Source organism: Numida meleagris, chromosome 4 (assembly GCF_002078875.1).
Source record: "Numida meleagris isolate 19003 breed g44 Domestic line chromosome 4, NumMel1.0, whole genome shotgun sequence".
Classification (NCBI taxonomy): Eukaryota; Metazoa; Chordata; class Aves; order Galliformes; family Numididae; genus Numida; species Numida meleagris.
The window spans coordinates 35,207,738-35,231,475 of NC_034412.1; the positions used below are offsets into that span (position 1 = coordinate 35,207,738).

At 37.9% G+C, this 23,738-nt stretch overlaps 1 protein-coding gene and 1 long non-coding RNA gene across 8 annotated transcripts in view; one reads left to right on the top strand and one right to left on the bottom strand.

The window, feature by feature from the left end:
• Window positions 5,356–23,738, top strand: part of LOC110397751 — a 36,496-nt gene continuing 18,113 nt past the window's right edge. Inside the window, exons 1-2 of the long non-coding RNA XR_002437956.1 lie at window positions 5,356–6,520; window positions 9,267–9,410. This is a non-coding gene — a long non-coding RNA (uncharacterized LOC110397751). The remainder of the gene's footprint in view (window positions 6,521–9,266; window positions 9,411–23,738) is intronic.
• Window positions 16,938–23,738, bottom strand: part of INPP4B (inositol polyphosphate-4-phosphatase type II B) — a gene marked incomplete at its 5' end in the record, with an annotated part of 191,005 nt that continues 184,204 nt past the window's right edge. For 3 of the 7 annotated variants that reach the window (XM_021394498.1, XM_021394499.1, XM_021394495.1), the window contains 1 exon segment: window positions 16,938–21,837. In XM_021394498.1, coding sequence (XP_021250173.1) covers window positions 21,712–21,837 — 126 coding nt within the window. 7 annotated transcript variants of the gene reach the window in all.

Genomic DNA, 23,738 nt, shown 5'->3' on the forward strand with positions numbered 1-23,738 from the left:
TCCTGTGCAGGTGGCTGTACCCATGGCATGAAAAAGTTTAATTCTGGCACGCTGAAGTAGCTGAAAACCAGTACAATTCCAGCTATAATACCCTGAGCTGCAACTTGCAGAGGCCCGGCTGCACCACACCAGTAAGTGCCCGGTCACAGAGAGCTCAGAGTGCAAACAGCTCAGCGCAGTGCCCTTGTCAGCCCCTCTGCCCTCATGGGCTGTAGCTGAGACAGGTTAGCACTTTCTGCCTGAGAAAATCCCATGCCCAAACTTCCACCTGCAAGCAGTCTTCATGCTAGGGTGCTGCAATATGTCTCAGCAGAGGCTCCAGTGCGCAGCTGAAGCACGTGTGCTAGACTTTGTTCTTATGTCTGCACTATGGGCATTTGCCTGCAGACAGTAACCCTTTCTTGAATTAGATGGTAATCAATGTCCTGTTTAGGAAAGTCAGCAGCACTGGATGCAAAATGACTAAGTAAATCTGCACGTAATTTTTCACAAATCTTGTTGGCAGAGGCTTTAAATACACCTTCAAGCATGCTGAATTTGCTCTCACCTTTCCAAGAATACTCTAAGAGGTTACAAACAATGCTTTCCCTCCTAATCCCCTCATAAGAGATGTGTGTAAGCAAAGACTTAAGGCCGACCTCCTCTGTTTGAGGGGAGCCCAAGAAAATCACTGTGTTCAGCAAAAATCCAAACATGCCATGTCCTAACTGGCTTCACAGAGTCTCTTCAGGTGAAACCTGATCCAACAGAGGCAGCAATTTTGTTTTATTCCTTCTGCCATCTAAGGTAGAAATAATAATTAAAAAGCATTAAAACACAGTCTGTATGGTGAAATGTTTTCAAGAATGCTTCATCTGTACATTGCCGATAACAAACATAATGCTGTGCACTCAGTGTTGGCCTCCAAGGCAGTGCCAAAGCAGAACATCTGCACGTTGCTGGGCAGAGATGCAGAGGCTGAAGAGGGGTGGATAAACTGCAGTGCTTCCAAGGGGCCTCAGTGGTCTTCAGTCCAAGCAACTCAATGCAACGGCGAAATGGCAAAGCTCAGCTCTAGAACTGGACAAAGTGCGGGGTCCATTCTTGCTAGATTTCTGCCATTACAGAGTGAAAGGATGCTCAAAGGACACCCAGTAACTAGAGATGTACATTACATGATTCCAGGGTGAGATCAAGAGGCTGGCATCTGTGAGCTTTGCATTTCCCAACTTTAGTTACTTCACTAGACTATGCAACACAGTCAAGGGTGATGAGGGCTCTAGTCTGACAGTGATATAAAATTTATGTTGGCTTATTCATAAATTATTCATAAGCTTGAGATTATTAAGCAGTTATATTTCATTTTATATTTCATTTATGTGGATGAAAACTTAACTTGGAAGTTTTAACAGTCATCGTAACCCTTAAACTAAACTTACCTACCTGTGTATTACAGGAGAAAGTTCCTTTGCAGGTCTGTGCTGAGCAGGATCATCTAAATTCTCAGCAATGGAAGTACTTCCCGAAGAAACACAGTTTCACTGGCATTTTGCAATAATTGACACTGGACAAGGGTTTGGTGTCATTTCAGACAGCAGGTTAAGAGAAGCAGGAGGAAGTTTATCTTTACTTCCTTCGATAGCTGTCTATTCCCCAGGGGTTTGATCTTAGTGGAAGGCTGGACTTGTCCCAGTAAAACTTCTGTTGGAGACAGCAGCATAAAAGTAATAAGGGGGCAAGTCATGGAAAAAAAATAGTTCTCCCACACAGACACGCTCCACACACCTCTGATCTGCTTTTGAACTTTGTAGTAAGAGTGGGGTGTGCTCTCAGACAGCAGAAGAACAAAGATGGAGCACAACCCATCAGAAGCACCTTCAGCAATCCCTTGGTGAAGAAGACACATACAAGCATCTTCTGAGGAGGAAGAGGTCAAGATGAGGCAGAGAGAAACAGGGACAAGGAGTATATACAGTAACACCGGCCACAAATGCCACTGCACATTAGTTAGAAATTCAGGGCTGAAGTACTTTATGTACATGATCAGTGCTCTAATGGTTTCCTAGATGGAGTTTGTTCAGTTTCTACAACACTGTAATCTTCCATGACGTGGTGGTGGGGAAGGCTAAGAGCAAAGAAGGGAACAGACATGAAAATCCTGATTCCACTGGAGTACAGGGGAGATTATCTCAGCTCTAATGAGGACTTCAGAAACAGTTACACAGCCTTTATGAATGCCTTAAGCAGAGGAGAAATGCCAAGAAAGGTAATTAGGTCCTTGGTGTGAAATTAGCTGCTAGACTGCAGGAATGGAATGGAGAAAGTAAAAAGTCCAGAGAAAATTAATTTTTTCTCATATGCAGTGATCAAGGATATAACCTCCATAGCATCAGGTGACAGGAAAGTTCTAGCTAGTGGGAGTGAAAAATATAATGATAGTAACATCTAATGATATGGCCACTTCCATACAGGAAACTGAAGACAGGGAAGATATTGCCTTAATAATATCTCCCTCTAAGGAGGAACGTTCTCTATCAAACTGCCATTTATGTCAGTTATATGCCTAATTGCCCTACACATGCTGCTACACGTACCTTTTAAAGGGGTTGCAAACAGATTTTTGCCAGTTGTTTTCCTCACTGAACGGACCCGTCTGTGCTCATGATGCATTTTTTTGAGGTATTCACTGCCTTATTGTACAAAGCCGCATGGACATCTCATAGCCAAGGTGACTGCTTAATTTCTCTTACTCCTCCACAGCTAATGGCAAATTCATTACATATAAAATGAAATTCCTCATTACCTATACACCTTTACAATTGAAGCAAGTCTCCACACTGCTGTCTATTAAGTATATCAACACAGATTAATCCGTAATTGAATTAAATGAGAGTTTTGCTTTGTTTGTAAGGGTAACTAGAAGCAAGAACTCTTCTGAGAAAACTAGAAAAGATTTTCAAAGGCTATGAAAAAAACAGAGCTCAAGTGGCCCCTCGGGACTCATTGCAGCTCAGTTATACTACTGTTCTTCAGAAAATAATCTTGCACTGCTAGACTCAATAGGATGCTTTCATAGATCTCTGCACAAGCTGTGTGGAATCTGGCTGCATAGTCTCAAATTATTTTGAGTATGAAGCATGGACAGCAAACAGAAACAAGGCTGCACCAACATGTACAAAACATTCTGTGAAAGCACAATTACAGAGGCCTCTTCCAGAACTCAATACATAGATAATGTTAATAAGCACTTCCCCTCTTCCCAACAGATCCGCATTTCCTCTTGAAAATACTGTCCATCCCAATTTTCTGAGTTTGGTTTGTATCTCCGGACCTGAACCTGCTCTATCCTTGATCAAAGCTCTGTTGCTAAAGTGTCAGTGCTGTACAGTAATTGCACATGCATCTATTAGTGTAGGATACATCAAGAGCTTTACACATTTTGAAGTACCTACTTATCTGCAGCTCACCCGCGCTATTTAAGTACTGGCAGGCACAGTTAGTCACACACTTTTGGCACATGCAGCTTTAATTGGACATATATAATAAAATTGCTTTATTCACTAGGTTCACAGAGCACCACAGAGGTTGGAAGGCATCTCTGGAGATCGCCTAGTCCAACCTCTCTGCTAAAGCAGTCTCCCTACTGTAGGTTGGCTAAGCATGTCACAGTGTGATCAAAAGGGAAAAAACATGGACAAATGCTAACTCTAAAATACATTAACATTGGCATTATAAGTCTGGTGGCATTATAGAACTATTCAAATCTCAGAGAAAGTCATGGTGTTATACTGAGTCCCCAGGCCCAGACCATTTGAGTAATCTCCTCATTCTCTGGTGGACTTTGATGACATCGCCAGAGCTTCTATAATACATGACTAAAATCCATTTCAAAATGTTGGGCCAAAAAGCAGTGTCACATTGACTAATCCTAACTACGGCAGAACAAGAGGTTTTCAAGCACATTTTGCTTTTGATGTTGCTGATATTTTTGTTCCTGCAGCCTCAAATTCTTCTGCTGTTACCACCATGGAGCACTCAAAGTCATCATTACATCAAAGTCCTCAGTATAAAATTAAGATTGTTTCTAGATCAGCCAAAGTTTACAGACAGTTCAGGGGAGAAGAAAAAGATAGTCATGATCACTGTGTAAAACAGACCACCACAATGCACATTCAGTTTTATCAAATCACCTGACAGTACTTTGAGACACAAGAATCTCAACACATAAGGGTACCTATCTTGTATGGCAACTGCTGTCTAGCTGCTATGAAATATTTGCTTTTATGCAGTCATGACTCATGGCCTGGGAATAACAAGAATCAATAATCAGTGTACAAAACTTTCAGTGCATTGCTGTATTGTGCACCAGAATACAAACTGTGGCCTCCAGCCCTGTCAAAAATTCAACTCATTTCAAGGAAACAAAAAATAACTCCTGAGAATTTGTTTTAGATGCCATATATGTTAGGTATTACAACATGTATGTCACACATTGATTTTCTATAGGCTTTACATTTGATATGTCAGATGTGTATTCACCTGAGGCACATGTCCAGCAAATGTGAAGAAAGAGCACCATAGTGTTCAAAATCCACAAACTTTGTCAGACACCGTTAATTCTGTAAACAGAAAGAACAGAAATCCGAGGACCACTGCTGTCTGCACAGATAGACTAAGCTCTTTAAATGAATTGTATAGGCCAAAGGGCAGCGATTTGGTTACTCGTGAAAGATATCAGCAAAGTAGCAACAAGGTAACGCTGTCCTCTACAGAGCTTCCTGAAATGTGATGGTCTACTGTTTGGCTACAGAACAAAGGGTCATGAATAGCAACAAAAGAAAACCAGCCACACTATGATCCAGAAAAATCCTTGCATGCTGTTAGCTATTCCTTACCTATTTGTGTAAACGCTAGGTGAACCCTCACCTCGCACTCAAAGAAAAAAATGATTCACTCAGATAACACTCACGATAAGCACTCCTGTAAACTTTGGAAGCCCTAAGAGTACGAAATTGGGGTAGAAACAAAGTTACAAATCTGCAGATTTTTAAGCACTTGTTAATTCTGAACAATAGTTTCCTTTGCTATTTTGTATCTAATATTTGCTGAGGAAGACAAGCGTTGCAAAAGCAATAGGCACACCATGCCATAGAGCAAATTTCAGCTCTTCCTTCCTGATGCAGCTTATTTGTAGCAAAAGAGCCTCTGGAAAACAAGCTGACAGGTTGGGCTGCAACAGCCAGCAGAATGAGCTGCCCTGCGAGGGTGGTGCTTCAGCAGCTCAGGGAACTTGACAAATGCTGCTGGGCTTGTAGCTAAAGCAACTATCTACCTATATATCCTTGAATATATACCAGGCAGATGGTTCTTTTTCACTCTAGAAGACGGTTTAAACAAAAATAAAAGAGTGAGAGAATTAAAAGTACTCATTTTTATATGCTGCTAGGTTACAAAATGGAGGACTCTGAAGTCATGAAGCTCTGAAGCTCTCCTGCAGCATGGCCGTCCGTGATCACGCCGCACATTTGATGCTGTCCCTTTGGCAATGCCAGCTCCCTGCTAACATGGACAGTCCTCTGCCACTGTGGGGAAGGTGCAGATCCGTGGAGAGCTGCCCTGCACACCCCATCCCACAGGCAGGCACTGTGCAGCACCCTGAGGCCCTCAGGACCTGAAGAAAATCTATCCTCACCTTTCCTCAAAACAACCACACAAAGTAAGAGCAGAAAGATCTCACGTTGCAAATCTGTCTAGAACAAGATTTCCCTATTTATATACTTAAGCAGGGGACACTTAGAGCTCCAGTTTTTAAGGCAAAAAGAGACAAAAACATTGAAAATGCATCTCACCTTCCTGCAAACCAGTGCACGACAAGATGCAACCTTTCCCTTTAGGACTCTCCATAATTCACAGATGGATAGCAGTTTTTCGGCAGGGAAATTCCTGCTCCTTTGGGGAGGTGCCCTGTTTCTGTCACAGCTGTGTGCACACAGGGCCTCCTGCAGCCCCCTGAGCCCCAGATGTTGTGCAGAGGAGCTGCCCCCTCCCACACACTGCAGAGCTCCACAAGGTTCTCTTCCTTCCCTCAGCAAACCTTCCAGAAGGTTCTCCGTGCACTCTCCCAGAGATTAATAGAAGGTTCTCTCTGCCCCTCGCTCTCCCGCCAAAACATCCAGAAGGTTCTCTCTGCCCTTCACCTTCCCGCCAAAAATTCCACAAAGTTCTCCCTGCCCTTCACCTTCCCGCTAAAAATACCACAAGGTTCTCTCCACCCCTGCCTACCCCACACCGCTTAAGGGCAATCTCATCCACAGCTGGCCACCTGCCCTGGCCACAGCCGTTGCTCCTCCATCCCTCTGTTTGCTTCCCAGTGCTGCGATGGCAGCTTCAGTCCTCCGCACTTAAGTGACTGAAAAGTAGATGTCATCAGAAACAGATTCCTCAGAAGTACTGAAAATGCAGTTTCATTAGCAAACAGCAAACTCTGAAGAGAGAATCACCTCATTCTTCCTGCAATGCCAAAGGAAGCCATTTTGGAAAGGTGGGGCATAGCGAGATTCAGAGCAAGCAGCTGACTGCCACATATTTGATTGCCCTTGATTTTATGGCAGTACAGATGTGAAAACTCCCAACTAACTCCTTGTCAGTACTGCCATAAATACTTGTCAGCTTCAGAGTAAGCCTAGGCAACTCCTTACATCTCTTTGTGATAGACAAGTAGGTCCCTGAGGAGAGGAATTCTGTGCATGGCATTCATGCTGCTGCTTTATTTGGCAGTTTAGTCTCACAATCTGCATGTTTAACATAATTGGACTGCTTGTTCTTTCTCTTGAAATGGCAGCATTGCCTTCCCTCTCTCCGCTACTCCAAGTCACAGGGCATGCAGGTGTATGACTGATGGCCACACCTACTATGCTGTGTAGCTTTCAAAAACAATGGGGTATAGATGTTAGAATGCATTACAGCTTAAGACATGCTTTGTTATTGATTTATCACATGAAGAAGGAGCCAATAGGTTTTCAATGTGAAACTGACAATGGCATATTTTATTTAACTTTCATCTGAAACTACCTTTCCCAGAATGAAAATTTAAAGTAGACACATAGTTTAAACAATAGCCAACTTTCAATATGACCGTCTTGTCTGTAAATGGAGTAAGGATTTCAGTCATAAATTATTTTTTAATGTAGCTCTAGAGTACAAGAAGTTCTTCCTGATTATTAAAAGGGATTTTTGGTACTGAATTTTCAGTAGAGTCTGGCAACATAGTGCAGACAAGAATTTTTATCCAGATGACACTGTGTTTGCTTACTCAAATAATTTTTTACCTTGCTTTTCCATGTTCTGAGGATTCTTGGAAATCACCTCTTTTAATACATCTTAGGATCCTCCTTGCTTTAACTGGAGCTTTTTTCCACAGCTGAACAACATTGACAGCTGGCTCCTGCAGTGGACAGGATTCAGACAACCAAGCCTTGGCTGTAGGGGTCTAATCTAAATGATATTAGAGAAATTCTGATCTAGTCCTTTCCTACCTAGAGAGAGATTATCTTTATAGGACAGTTCACACATTCCTCACAGAGCTGGATTTAAGACATTTTGAGCTTTGGCCATTTATCTCCTACGACTATAAACGACAATGACAACAAAAGTTAGGTGACATAAACCTAAACCTCAGGTTCCACTTTCACATAAAGAGCTTGAATTTCAATTTGCTGGCTTTGAACTGCCTGTCCTGAAGATAAGGACTACCTCACATGAACCTGACCTGACCTAGGCTGCACAGTGCTACCTCCTTTATCCCAAGATAGTTGAGCCTCTGCTTGTATTTCCAATGCTAAATGATTGGCTTGGTAGTCAACACTAAATAAAATAACCACAACTCTTGAAGCACTTCCTCAGTGCTCTGAGGAAGCTCACAGATCCATCCTAATATTACGCTGATGTGGCCTTATACATGCACGGAACTGCACTCATAGATCAGATGAAAAATTCCCCAAGACAAACTGGCAACGATATTGGGATTTTATTCCTCTCAAGAACAAAATTGGGATCATCTGGGCATATATTTCCTGATCAGTGATAAATCATAGCAAGGATCCAAGGCACTTAAAATAATCACTGGATTCTATGAGCTTATATTGAGTTTATATTTCTGGAAGAGTAAAGTCCTCTAGTCCAACTAAAGTGCATAGATTTGAAGTAGAAGTACCTCATAAAATAGAGGATGGAGGACTCATCATCTTCTCTGTCCTTAAGCTCCAGGAAACACTGTAGAACTAAGCTGATTTTTTTTGAGTGAAAATTTGTACTCAATTAACCAGTTCAGCATTTAGGAATATTAATTACTTAATTAATTAATAATTAATTATTGTTGAATTAAGATTAATTCAACAATTGATTTATGATCTAAGTTTAGTGTAGCATTTTGAAAACATTTTGATAGTAGTATTGCTTTCAGTTTAGTATAATAAGAATAAAACAGCTTTACAAATATGTTTTCTTCTTTTCATCATTGCATTATAACAACAATCACCTTCCATCAAGAAATCGTTGGATTCTAAGTGTTCACTTCAACCTTTCCCACTTACAGACATAAAAGGAGTCTCCCTACTTTGCCTAGAGAACCCACTGGGTTTATGTAAAACTAGTTTACTTGTTCTTCTTATGTTGTGATAGGATTGTATATGACATAGAACATGCACACAACTTTTTTATTTTCAATGTCCATCTTTTAGGGCTATTGTTTGTCTTGTTTTCTCTGTTGCAATAAGTTCAGATACAAATAACCTGCTAAAAAATGGGAAAATAAACAAGTTCTCAACTATCTACAAATACAACTAAAAAAGCCATGGAAGTAGAAGACCTACTTTATCAGTGAAAGAAATAAAAACATCAGATTTTCTATTGGAAAAGATATATTGATGTGTGGAATTCATCAGAATTCCCTCAGCTGATCAAATGAAAGTATTGACTTCAGACTGCAATCTCAGAACAGGGGTGGCAACATATTAGATCTTGAATCATTTGCAGAATCTCAATACAGTTAGCAACTTGGAAAACTGATCAGTAGCATTTTCACTGCTGAAGTCTACATCTCAGCCTTGAGAAGAGATCATCACAATGATGGCAGTTTGCTGTAGAATAAGGCAAACAAAAAAATGTATGATGTCTCCATTCCCTCTGATGCACAATATATATACAAATTTATTAAGAAAAATATGTATTGCTGTGCACTGTACCGATCACCTTATAGTTTTGCTCTTTTGCTTTATGTCCTTTTACAGATAGTTTTTATCCTCCTCCACTATCAGCCAATAAAAACTGTAGCGAACACCAGACAAACAAAGGACTTCAGCATACCTACTGGCATTCAAAGGTCAAGCTCATGTGACATGGATTGCTTCAGGAAAGCAAAGGTGCATGCATAGGTACGAACCTCCTGCTGCTTAAAATAAGAGTAGATACAGCACACTTCTATCTATTTTGTGTGCTGAACTAGAATTTAAGTTGCCTTAGTTGCTATACGTCTTCATTTTGGTGTTTCAGTATGCATTATGTTAATAGTAGATATTATGATACATTTCCTTGTCATACATAGTCTTGTACTGAGCAAGGCAGTAAGAAAAAAATGATTGAAGAAACTGTTGAAGTGGAAAAAAAAGTATTCACTAGCATGTTAGGGGTTGAGGTTGCTATTACATGTACATAATTACATTGCTAATACAGTTTCTAAGCTTTAAGCATGCTGATCAAAAATGATGATATCCAGGATTCTTAGTAAGTGTTGTGGTTTTGTGGTCTTTTTTTTCAGATAAGTAGTACATTAGGTATAAAATCTTCACTGATTTATCTCCTTATGAAAAAACTGAAAATAAGGAACATATCAAAAGAAACAAAGAAAATAAACAAGACAGATCTTCCAAAATGAAGTCTAGGACAAAAACAGAGTAACAAATAGTAACATACGTACTGCTCCAAATTCATCAATTATTTGTTTAACTAATTTCATAATTTCCATGAAAACTTTACCAAAGTCTTTGCATATTTATCTAAGAATGTTATTTATGAAGCACATTTTGTGTTTTCTTGTTGCCAAATGTACATAGTATTTTCCCTTTTGTGTTCCATGTACAGTTTATTCTTGCAGTATGTATTACTTCAAAATTTTATTGGGGGGATGGGAGATTTCCTTATAAAACCCACGAAAATGAAGCTTCATCCTGCCTAGGATGTAAGAAATATGGCTGAGTTAAAGAAATGGAACAGAACAATGAGAACAAAATGTGCTCTATAACTGATGAATAAAACAAATGTGCATTTTGAAGGAAAGAGGCAATTACACCTGACATTTCCTGAACTGCACTTGATTATTCTGCAGAAAATTAGGTGGGTAGATTCTGATCTTTTGGGCTCATATTTAGAATAATTTTGTTCCATGCTTCACTTCTCTTGCTGGAATCCATATCATAACCTCGCCTTCACAAATTTTCATGAAAAGCTATTTTAAAACAATTTTTTCAAGCCTCAGAAAAGCAGTGGTTCTCCTTAACACAGCCTGCATCTGAAAAGGTTAATCTGACATATTATCCCTACTGGGTAATAAAGGCAGATATAGTTAATCATAGGCATAGCTGATGAGTCTGATTCAGAGCGCCTACATTTTACTGAAGTGCTTTATGTTGGCAATTGGCAAAGCTACAAAGCAGAATTTTCTCTGGGTGAATCTGACCCCTGTGCTTTGGAGGTGTCATCAGGTAGCACGACTTGAACACAGTATTCACCAAGCCCACATTTACTTAATTTTTAGAGTACATCATTGAACAGTTCAAGTGTTCAAAGGGGAAGCTTGTACAACAGTTTTCCTAATCTTGTCCTGTATTCAGATTTCCAAATTATGATACACACAAGAAATAAAAGCAGGAAGCTACATTATCAAAAAACTCTGATGAAGAGAATGAACTACAAAAAGATTTATGTGGCATTGTATCTCTATATTGCTCATAGTGCTTGGGTTTGTTGAAAGATTTGATAATTCTGATTCAGACTCACTGAAGCATATATATTCAAGAGAAGGCATTTCTCATGCATCTGCTTATACTTTGTAAAGCCGTCCCTTGCAGGAACATCAACTTAAATCTGCTTGAATAGATCATTGTTAGCAATAACCATTCATTCACCAATTTACTAATAAAAAATCAGCCATAAAGACTGGATTTTTTCTTTCCAAATGGAAATCTAAACCCTAGTGAACCCTACTGACATGGCTTTATCAACCCTTTTTTTTTTCTGTTTGCCCCAAACACTCAATAGACATATTGTTGCAGGTGTCCCTAAATCACTGATTACCAGAATCTGGGAAAGGTGTATGAGGAGGCTTATCCAGTACAAGCCCTGCTCTTATGCTGTTCCTTAAGTATGGGCTCCGCATCATCATTGGATGAGGTGAAAGCAGAACATTCGTCCAAATTCTTACATCAAATTTCTTTCTATGACTCTCACAACAGGCTGTGTGTGAAGATCACAAACTAAGAGGGGGAGAGAATGAGATAAAAGATCATCACACTTAGAAGACTGAAGGCTTATGACAGCTTCCATAATCCACAGACTTGCAGCCAAAAACCACAAAAATTTCTACCTAGGATTATGAAATCCACACAGCTCCAGGCACAGCAATGCAACTACCATTCTCCCTGACTGAGCCATGCAGAGCAATTAGTCAGTCAATTTATTGTGAATGCTAAGGCTCCATAACATCAGTGGCTCAAAGGCCTTATCCATTTGTCTGGGAAGGTACTTAAAGCCTTGGTCCACAGACAGCCAGAAACAAGGATCCAAATGTGAATCTGGCTGCTGCAAGTAAAGCAAACCCATCCTAAATACCATTAAATTACTAGTTTTCCAGCAAAACCAAACCAAACAAACAAACAACACTCAAATAACTAAAATGCAATCACAGCATGATCAATAATTGAAATATTCTAAATGTTTTCTCATCACATAACAATTTAAACAGCATGAAAACCCTAATCCTGGAGACATGCACTACCTGTATAGAAAACACTCTGTATCACCTCTAAGTTGCAATCAGGTGGGATAAGGATCCATGAGTAGGAAATGCACCCTTCAGTGTGCTAGTCATAGTAAAACATAACTTTGCATTAGCATCAGTCTAATGATGAGACAAATTCATTGACTCAGTCACAAGAGCTTTTCTTCAAAAACCTATCACTTCATTGTAGTCTCTTTCTACCGATGTTTAACAGCCATGGTAACTGGAAGGTGCACTCAGCACCAGAATTGGTGAAAGTAACCTGCAAAATGGCTTCGCATTAGTCAGTATCAGGTATGTAGTCTGCTTCATGTTCTTGAACAGAATAATTGGGCAGTTTTTTATTTTTATTTTTTAACTAGAATTTCCCTTTCTTTTTTTTTCAATGTATGTTTATGCAGTCAGTTAATAACTTGACAGGGAGTGTAGTGCCTTATTACTGCTAGAACTTGTAGTATTTTCTTTTTAATGATGTCCAAACAAATGAGCTGTTAAAAATAGACTGCATGGTAGCACGGTGGGACATGGAATTTACCAGGTGCAAGATCGAAGGGAATTAAGCGCCAGAGCTCTGCCCTGTGTGCTCATAAAAACTGATTTGACTTAATAAGTTTAATGCAAAAGGGAATTGCATTCTGTGCACTGCTTTCCTATTGACTTTTAGAAAGTGTGGGAGCACGTCCTTCCTGCTGACTTCCGTTAACTATGTCCATGAATACATAAATATAAATTGAGTGAAAATGGGTGCTTCACTTTTTTTTTTTTCTTTACAAAAAAAACCCCCTCTTATCAGCATTTTACTGCTGGGCACCCTAACTGGATTCGCACAAAAAACTGCTAACGGCAGCTATTTTTCACCCATCTGAAATGCTCACTTCTTTTTTCCCTATTGGTATTTAAAAAAGTAAAACTCCTGAATTTATTCTGCTGATAACTGTTTCAACTGTTTCAAGTGTGGAGGTGATGAATCATAAGGAGCTAAAAGTAGCCATTAAAGGTCCTGTTTAATATTACTTGCTGATATTTTGTGAGGTTATTTTCTTTTAATTGTTGTTGTCTTTCAGAGTGATAATTAGTCTGCTTTGCATCAGAAGCTCCTGGGGAACAGTAAAAAAAATTTAAATGATCTAAACAAGAAAGTACTACCTGTTTATGTTAGGTTTTGCAATTAACCTCTAAAAGACCTTTTAATCTTTGTTTGTGAAATCCAGAAACATGATGCTTACAAATCACTGAAAAAAAAGATCGTCTTGATTCATTCTTGCACTCCTTATCTTCTCAGTTAAGGGCTGCCTTGGTCCCTTGCTTTTGTGAGAGTGTACATGGAAACGTGATCATTTTTCTGCAACATCATTTTGCCTGTGTGAGAATGTATGTGTATGGTACCTGCTTGGCCAGACAGCCACAGCTCTTCAACAATCTTGGTACCTATTCAAGGACATTTTTCATATTTATGTTGATAAACTGGTAGTCTACTTCCACTGTAGCTGCCATCAGACTCATAAAGCAACAAAGTATCCAAACTTCAGTAATATTTGAGGTGAGGACAAACTTAACGCAGTCTACAATGCATAGCTTACGTTAAGAAATGACCTTCCTTATCTGTCCTCAACCAGTCAGAAATATCTTTGCTCCTTGATTTTCTTACATCTGTTTATCTGGTGAGTGTTTGACATACATCCCATAACCTTAACTCTGAAATCCATCACATAACCAGTTAGTGATAGAGTTGCCATACTTACAAGAGTCCTGGTGCCACAGCTCAATATCTGGGGCTGGAGCAGGAGGGTATTCATGCTTGCTGGCTGCTCCACAAAGCTGAAAAGTCATGCACGGAACAGAGTGGTAAGAAGAGTGAGATTTATTGAGAGATTTCCTTTGGAATTACTGAGGCTGGGCCTGGTTGAGAGTATTGTAACATTGCAAATTAGGCAGCAGAATATGGCTGCTGGAGTCCAGTCACATACCTTAACATGAGTTTGATCTTCATCACAAAGACTTAAGTCTGCATCTGGAAACAGAAGCAGGTCAGATAACCAAATTCATGAACATCTTTCTTACACATCCTTTGTCATTGTTTCCTGATATTTTGGTCTTGTGTGAAAGCTGCTAAAAGCCAAAGTATGATATTTCATTAACTTGGGCTTCTATAGACTTTCCCTTAATACCCACTATATCGGAGTAATTAAATTTAAATAGAAAGTGCTGAGAATCTACCTTGACATATCCTACCCTGATTTAAGTAGCACCAGCGAAAACAAAATGCGTTAGTTAGGTGATGTACTTTTCCTTTGATAAGTACCAAAACAGGTTAGAAACCCCTGTCTTACTATCAAACAGCTCTCAAGTCATTCATATGTATTTTGATATTTTGCTGCATATATGCCTTTATAACAGTATCTTTAGAAGGGATATAAGTTAATTAGTTAACTATTAATTGTAATAATTTACAGGAAACTGCCATCAACTTTTATGTGTACTGAAATAGTATTCACAGAACACAACACCTTGTGAACCAAAATCCACGCATGCGAATGCTTCATAATCCCCTCTAAAAATCTGGTCTTTGGTTTTAATTTCTCAAGTGTAGTGCCCCATTTCTGTTCCTTCTCTTGTGAATGATGACTTAAGGATCAGATCTTAAACTTTTCTCTGTTTCAAAATCTGTTAGGCTTTACACTGACAGAAAATCTCTAAGGAATGATATACCACCCAAAGGGTGGACTGTGCTCTGACAATCAGTGCATATGTATGACAATTCTAATTTTGTTCAAGTCAGCAGTTTAAGCCTCTTTGTCCCATAAATCACAGCAATCACAAATTATTCTTGCATGAAAAAAGGATACCCATGGAGATTTTCTTTCTGTGCTGGAGAAAGGTGAAACAGACAAGGCAGTATTTTTTCCTTGATCCTCTGCTGTTACACTCACAGCCTTTCACATGCAGCCTGGATTACAGCAGACTCTTCCAGGCAGAGATTGCCACTGATAAAATTCACTCCTTCCTTCCCCTTCTTCATGACCTTTGGGTGTACCCTTTGTTTTTCATTAGAGGCCCCAACGACACACTTGCTCAGAGCCTCATCACAGCCCATCAGCAGACTCCTGATCACGGCACACCAGGCAGTGTTGACAGCATTATGGAGGAACTGCCAGTTGAGGCCTGAGCTCTTCCATGCTGGTCCTGACTGGAACAGTAGATTTAGTTTGAGAAACATGCCACAGGGAGAGCCACTGGGGGCATCTTCTCCTCCCTTTTCAACCTTCATGAAAAGTAGCTTTTACTACTGGAGTCAGCGTATGCATTAGGCATACTTGCAGGCCCCGCTAAAGCTGTTCACGTGCACATCTGTGCAACACCTTCAAAAGCAAAAATATATTTGGCTGCTAGAAAAATTAACAAGTTAAGTTCAATTTTTAACTGATCTTATTTTACTGTCTTTTCCCATTCTATAGTTGTACTATAAAAAATAAATGTATATATAAATACATGTATATATACATATACTCATTAAAAAAGAAAAAATTTAGCTGCTTTTAAAATTCAGCATCTTACCCCAGTTCATTTAGAAACAATTTCTCTTCTCCACTAACAATATCAAAAATCTTTCCAGCAGCAGAGCAAGCATATGTTTTATTAATGTACAGGCTTAGGATAGTACTTAGCCTACCTAAAAACTCAAAACGTAAACTTATGTGGTTAAAGCCAGCAGAACAGAGTCCAGTTATTGTCTAGAACCTCACTGCCCTTAATCACATTAACAGTAGCTACCACAGAATGACAAAAGGCTGAGATCCACAGAATACTCATCAGGAGGTATACAGCAGAGCTCTCACCGACTTGACTAGTAAAAGCAGTTGCATTAGAAATTATCAGCGCCAATACTGGCTGCCCCAGTGCAGACCACTGCTGACTACGATTCAGAAATCTCAGATCATACTTCTACTCAAACATGGCCCCAAATAACTCTGGAAAGGGAAATGGTGATAATGTATTTTTACTATCATACTATTCCACTCTCATTAGAGTTGTAGGGTTTTTTATGGGTTATATTGTCATGAGAAAACAGTGTTTCTTAGTCGACACAGAAGATAAAATCTGAAAGCATGTGAAATAATATAAAGTATTTTTAAAAATACTGTCACTTTTATTAGGAGGAGACAATTTTTTCAGGCTGAATGCTAACAGCTGTTTTATAATAATGTATTACCATAATAACCATTAGTTCCTGGTGCTTTCTAAATGTTATCAAGAATCTTGCAGGTAATTAGCATCTCAAGGAATTTATCACTGTGAAACAACTAAATATACATGTATAAATGCAGAAGGTAAATGATGTAATAAGCTTCTAAACACAGAATGGAGAAGGTGAGACATAATTTACTATATCCCCAAAAGAAGATCTCTGCTGCATTTTTGCTAGCTATGGAGAACTTACCTATTATGGAGTAGTCAGATCACATAACAAGTCTGGATCTCAACAAAAGATCCACCTTCCCCAAGGTCTGGAATTGTCTTCACCATCCCAAAAGAGCAGCTACATCACCTTTGTAATGGTCTTCATTATGACAGATGTTGATTCCACCTGTGCTACATTGAATAACTGTCTACAGATGAGTAGTAATATGAAAGGGGTTACATTCAAAGTGTGTGAATGTTTTGTTTGGTTTTAATCCACCTGGTTCTGAGATGAAAATTGAGGTTACACTAGGAATAATAGTAATAATCAATTTATGGCTGTTTCAGTCTTTTTAGTGCTGTAATTGAGCTTTCTGTAAGTGCATGCTCCTAGCAGTGACAAGACTACTCCAACTATTTTAGGAGGGAACCCACTCTCAGCATCATGCACAACTTGTCCTCTGGCCAACACCACTGTCATGAAAATGGAAAACGAGTAACAAAAAAGTCAGAAACATAAAAAATAAATATCACATTTATTTAAATAAAAATATACACACAGTGTACAATGAGCATGGCTTACAGACAGCAATGAAACAAAAATGCTAAATCCTGATGTATAAAAGGATTTGAATTGTTTAGTTGTGCTTTATTTCTCTGAACACATGCACACACCCAAACTCTGGACTGAAGACCTGTTAATGTTATACTGAGCCCCATGTCTGTAAGAGTGTGAGACATGAACGTTACAAGGAACAGATACACCACATGAAAACAAGTACCAAAGTAACCCGGGATTTTAGAAATTCTGAAGTCAGATCCTTCATCAGCAAAACAGAATCACTAAGCACATTTAAAGCACTTTGCAAGACGGATGGAAAGAGTACAGAACACTGCAGTTAGAGATCCAAGTTGAAGCAGCACTGCTTCAAATCTCATCACTCCAAACCCCAGGCTCTGAGTACTCAACTATTACACTCAGGTTTCTATCTTAAATCTTGTTCCCTGTGGAAACCCCATGCTTTACGCTTCTGCTCTTTGGCATATGGATATATTGGTTCACAAATTTCTTCTTCTTTTTCTCTGAATTATTAAATCTCTACTTCTTTTTGAGCAAATCCAAATTTGTCATCTTGAATCATGAGTATTATGCTGAAATTTAGTGTTGTGGCATGTTACTTATTCAGATGACACTCAGAAAGAAGCACTTGGGTGCTGCAGAGCATAAGCTGAACACTAGCAACACACAGTTCATGGGTTGCATGATTAAGGAGAAACCTCAGCTTTCTGGAGACTGAAGTCTGGTTTTGATTTGCTTGTTTTTAAATGCAGTTCTGTGAGTTTTTGCTTTTTAACATCTAATTTACAAAGTAAGATTGTGTTTTAAGAAACAGTAAATTATGCTAAAGCAGTTTGAATCTGAACATATCCTTTTAAGCTGTGAATAAGTGAAAAATAAGAAGCAAATTCATGTCTCATGGCATTGCCTGTACAGAACATTTCCTTTTTACAATAAAAAAGCATAAATATAGAGATATCATTGTTTCAAGTTTATAACATAGCCAACTCACACATATGTTTAAGTCTGTTAACTGATTACAAACATTAATTCACACAAGCAATTTTGCTGCATAGTTTTTAACGCAATTTATATATCACACCTGTTGCTGTTCAGTGAATTTCCTGCTTTTTATAAATTGGCCATAGCATTTCCTCAAACTTGTGATAAAAATAGAAGTAAGAATAAGCTTATTTTCTGGAAGTCAAAATTGGCACAATATACAGTGGGCTTCAAATTAATACACTCTGCTTTGTACCTAAATCCTTAGTGGTTATTTAAAATATCGTTACATTTTAATTCAATTAAAATTAGTTAATTTTAATCCAGATTGATTGTTTTAGGCAACACGTTAATTTCCCTACTTTACTTTAAAAATGCCAAAATTGGGACAGTACAAAAACTAGCATTGAGAAGGACTTCATTAAGGCTCTTTTCCATTAATATTTTGTCTCTTTGAGCTGTTCTCTTATATAATTTGTGCCTCAACACACACATTTGCCAGTATTCAACCAAAATGCACAAGTACACATCGACAAAATCAGATAACAATTAAAAACTTGTTTCCTAATTTCTCCATAAAAGCCAAAGTATAAACAGTAATAATAACATATTTAAAATTCCCCAAAAGAAGACTTCAGAAGCAAAAAGACCTGCCTGCTTAATAATGTCAAGCCTATAGATGTTCTGTATTAATTATAGCAGAATTATAATCATCTATGAGAAAAAAAAATATTTTAAGTCAAGCAGATATGGAACACTTCCTACACATATGCAGTGAAATGAGTACATTTCTCTTAACTCTGTGCAAACAAACGGTGTAGCTTTCTAATGAAAATTTATTTGCTGAATTCCACTCCCGTGAAATTCAGTGATATACAAGGATTCATGCAAGACAGACCTCAGGGGATGATTCTGCTCCTCTGTTGGGCATTCAAATGATAGACACGGCTTAAAGTGTCTCCTGTACAGAGTGAGTATACTTCGATTAAACTAACTATCAACCTGCAGCAAAGAGATCTTTGTTTCTTTATAAAAGACAAACTAGAAAAACACAAGTTGTGAATCCATGATTAACTGACAACTCTGTTTGGTGAAACAGCCTCTGACTGAATAAAATGCTGTAGACCCATGGCAGGCAATGGCAAAACAAGGAAATAGTTGAGCCTCCTTCAGTACAGAAGCAATAAAGCTCTTCTAGGACACTTGGAATTGTGTTAGGTTTTAAAAGTGTCTCAGTGACCTACAAAAAGACATTCAAATGAAAAAACTGGCATGAAAAAGTTCAGCCTTATTCACAACAATGTGTTTAGGGTGTACCTGTTATAATAAAAAGAACAGTAATGTGTTGGTTTTTTTTTTTTTTTCCCCAAAAGCATGGCTTCATTGATGAAAACATTTTAATTAAAAAGGTAACATTATAGTAAAAATAATTAAGAACCCTAGTGAGATTAAATGCTGAGGCAAGATCTTGAAAGACTATTTTCTTAACAGAAAAGAAATTTATAGGATTTCATATTTAGAACTTGACAGAATTATGAAGGGGCTGAAATAAAGAACTGTAAGAAACAAAAGCATCCACAAGTGAATATTGTCTTTGCCTAGAATTTCACAGATTGTTTCAGAATTACTGTAGGAAGGCCAGCATTTCTACTGTATATCACTGGAATTATTTCTGAGGTGCCTAAGGAAGTTACCACTATTTCCCAGCTGTATATATAAAGTTTCTTTAAGTTAGTAATAAACACAGCAGAAACTAAGTGAGGTCTAGAGTGACAGTCAAACTGACAGAACAGAACAGTACTTTCCTAGGAAGACTTATGCTCCATAAATCTGCTAATAACATTTTGTGCAGATCAGCTGTGTAATATTTAAATGCACACAATTTTATCCGCACATCCACCCATCCACCCAGTACTGCCTACTGGTACATGACAGGAAAAGTCATGTACCAGTATTGTATTGCATTGTATTACCATCTGCCTATGATGCATTGCTAGCTCTTCCAGCATCTACTGTTGATGCAATATATTCTAGAAGAGCAAAGAAGTCATTCATGTAATAATATTCTAATGGAGACATAATATGAATAAACGAATGCACAAAACCCCTTTTTGAACAAACCACTTTGAAAAAATGTTCCAATTAGGTCAATATCTTGTATAGGTGAATTCTTGGCTTCACTGAAGTCAATACGCTGGAATGAGGATCCCTTCCTGACATACTTCTATATGTTCCAAAGCCTCATCTTGCAAATCTACAAGAGGGGTTTAATTTTATTCATGATAGATAATTTCTACATAACTAACCAAATACAGCTTGCACAATCAAGTGCTTAAACCAGTATTTTTTACTAGTACAGTTATAGATTTACATCCAGTAGCAGGTCTTAATAGATTAAAAAGAACAAACTGTAATTCACCATACATCAAGATTTCCTGGACTTCTGTAGGAGCAAGCAAACATTAACCACTTTATCCACAGCAACTACAGTTTCCTACAGGTACTCAAATTCCCCATGCAGTTTAATTTGGGTAGAATTCTTACACTTCTGCTCTAAATATTTTTTTCTTAAAATAAATGCATTGCATAAAGGTCAGTAACCAGTAGACACTTATCTTTTGTTAACTGTATTTCTCTCTGGGGGGCAGAAGAAGGCAATAAATAGAGATAATTAGAAAACACAAATGTTCTTTGCAAGATGCATTTCAGGATTAACACAAGCTGGCAGAAGCATTAACATTCACTTTTAAAGCTCATAGCTGTTCTTTATCCTAGAACATCTACACGCAGCATTACAAATTTCATATAAATCAGCTGCAGAAGCTAACTAGTCCTAATACAAGAGGTTACTGTAATTATAGTATTTCTCTCAGGCTCTGTAAAAACACATGTTTTTATAGCCTAACAATACATTAACAAGTCATTTTACCTGTCACGAATGAAAGTTTAGTTTTAAGGGTTTACTGTGAACAGGAACATGACAGGCTAGATATAAGTCTCCTTACTTGAAGAATTAATCCCTCTGATTTCAGTGTAATTTATGCGCTAGATTACGTGAAATAAGCGGTATTTGGCTCAGGTACAGAAAGCCAAGAAAGATACATCCAAATGAACTGCAACAAACCAGAATGGAATTACTGAAATTACAGGCCATAATTACTAAAAGTACATTGTGAAGTTACCATGCTTATATGAAGAAAACAAACATAATGACCAAAATTGTATTTAGCTTAGGTATTAAGAGTTGCATCTTTCATGAAAAATTCCATGGAGGATTTAGTTATTACTGATCATGACTTCAGTGCTTTGCTAGTACCAGAAAACATGATTTCTGGCAGGAAGAGATCTTTTAATTCAAATCTCAGGCTTTGGTTCAGAGTCAGAATGCTCCCTTCCGAACTATCAGTTCCTATTGCAAATGACATTTCCCTTTTTCATCTTCCATCAAGCTGCCCCAAGACCTAATTCCAACTAGTTGATGAGTCATGCTAAGCTTCAACTTCACAAATATAAGTTGAATGCATTTGGTTTTGAGAATACTTAAACCACCAGTATTTTATTTCATGATGACTAACTGTTGTTACTTCTAAAATGTTAAACCTCGTAAAGTAACACCTCAACTGGTTACACATTCCAAATTATTAAGTCATAAACAGCAATTTTTATGTTCACTAATTAGCATGGTATATGTTCCTGATTACATTTTTGTTAAACTTAGGTGTCAGCTTTTCCATATGTCCCTTCTGGAGGTCTGTAGTACTTTGGGAAAGCCATCAGTTGTATCATGTTGAATGCATATTTTCTGCATTTGACATTCTTCAGTACATTCTCTATGCGGCATCCTTCTCTAGTGAAAGGGGGGAAAAAGTACAACTTCATGAAACACAAAATAAATAAATATGCTTTATTTGTTCATTGCAGAGTTTCAGCAGCAGTTGAAGTAAAAATAACAAAGATTCAACTCTACATTTTTGTTTTCCACAAGTGATGATACATCTTACAAAATTAAATCTAAGGCCAGGCCCAGTACAGTTATTGCCCTCAGAAATAGGTGATAAGATTCTTTCCCCCCCTAATATATTTGCCCTTGAGGTTTAAAGTTTAGTTAAAAAAATAAAAAATTAAATAATGATACATTTCATTCTAATTCCAGAAATATATCTGCCTTTTAAACATTATACTTTATTTCAGATTGTTTACTATATATGTGAGATTATAAGTTGCCATAAAAATGCGTATTCTAGGAATAAGGCATTTTATTAAGTCTGGCCCTATAGATTTCTGATGGAAAGTTTCATCTCTGCATCATTTCCCCTATGTTCAGCTTTGCAATGAAAAAAGAGAGAATGGCTTTTCAAACAGCCCAATCCAACTCTCTGCTTTATAAAGGAAGGATGTTTGTTCACATACAGTACAAAAGTCACAAGTGCCAAAGTGGTGCATCAAGACATAAACCAGACTTTTTAAAAAAGAATATAAAAGAGTCTTCAAAGCAAATGCAACTAAAGCAACAATAACAATCAGGTTAATCTAATTACAAAACAGAACTTACTCTATTCCACTTAGTTACGTGACAGAAAAAGGTTAGTTGTAGCAAAGAAAGAATCATTTCTTGAACAAATAAGATCCCATCAGCTAATAATATCAATGAAAATAACACAATGAAAGCAAGTCTTACAAACCACCGCCCTGTAAAATTTGTCTGGGGGTCAGTCTGTATTGTGCAAATCCATTTTTAATTTTGTCAGACTAGTTACTCTGGAAAAAGGGGTTCAAGCATTCAGGATTCCACATCTTTTGTATACACAGTGACAGCATTGTAAGTGGTCTTTCTTTCAGCTAATTACAGTGGGAAAGCTTTACCATGAACAGAAAGAGCAAATCAATTCACTCAATGCATAGTATACTTCTTAGAGTTCAGAAAAATTAATGAAAACATTATACATTTCAGACATTTGTATCTTGAAGATGATTCCTTAAAGTCTGAAACTGTAGAAATATTACAGCATAATGTATTTTTTCTAAAGTAGTTTGTTGCTGTTTGTAGAAAAAGAAAGGAACACAAGTGAAGTTTATTGATATTTGGCTAATAGCAAAGCAAGACTTAAAATAAGCCACACAACCAGCAAGTGTGAGCTGACAAGCAGCAAGGCGACAGGATAGAAGTGTCGAGAAGTTGGCTTGTTATCAGTTAGACAGCCTGTTTCGGGATCATCCGATTCATTCAGTGCTCCCTGGGTTTGTCTGCTGTTAAATAGGGGAAGTTAGGAACAAATAGAACAGCATTTAAACAGCAAAGAAAGCCAACATGTAGGCATTTTGACAACAAAGCGAAACTACATAGCCATTCTGATGAAACTGATTTATGCCAAGCACTTGCATATACTTAGTATGTTCTGCAGCTGACAAGGGGAGCATGATGACTAGATGGCTAGCATCTCTTCAGGCCTCCTAAGTGCCTTAGGGTAGTATTCACAAGTTAACATTACATAACTAATGAGATGAACTATACTACCATCACAACAAACACACACACTGAACAGAAATGAAATAAAGTAACAAAACAGCTAAGGAAGCAAAGAAAAAAGATCACAAATAGCACAACATGGCATTGACAAAATAATGTCTCCATGGATTTCATGGGTTTTTCAGTCCTGCTTTACTAGTGACTAAGAAACATATAGGCAAAAATAGAAAGGCCATATGCTCCTTTTTAAAAGAATTACAACTACTCTAAAATAATTTTAG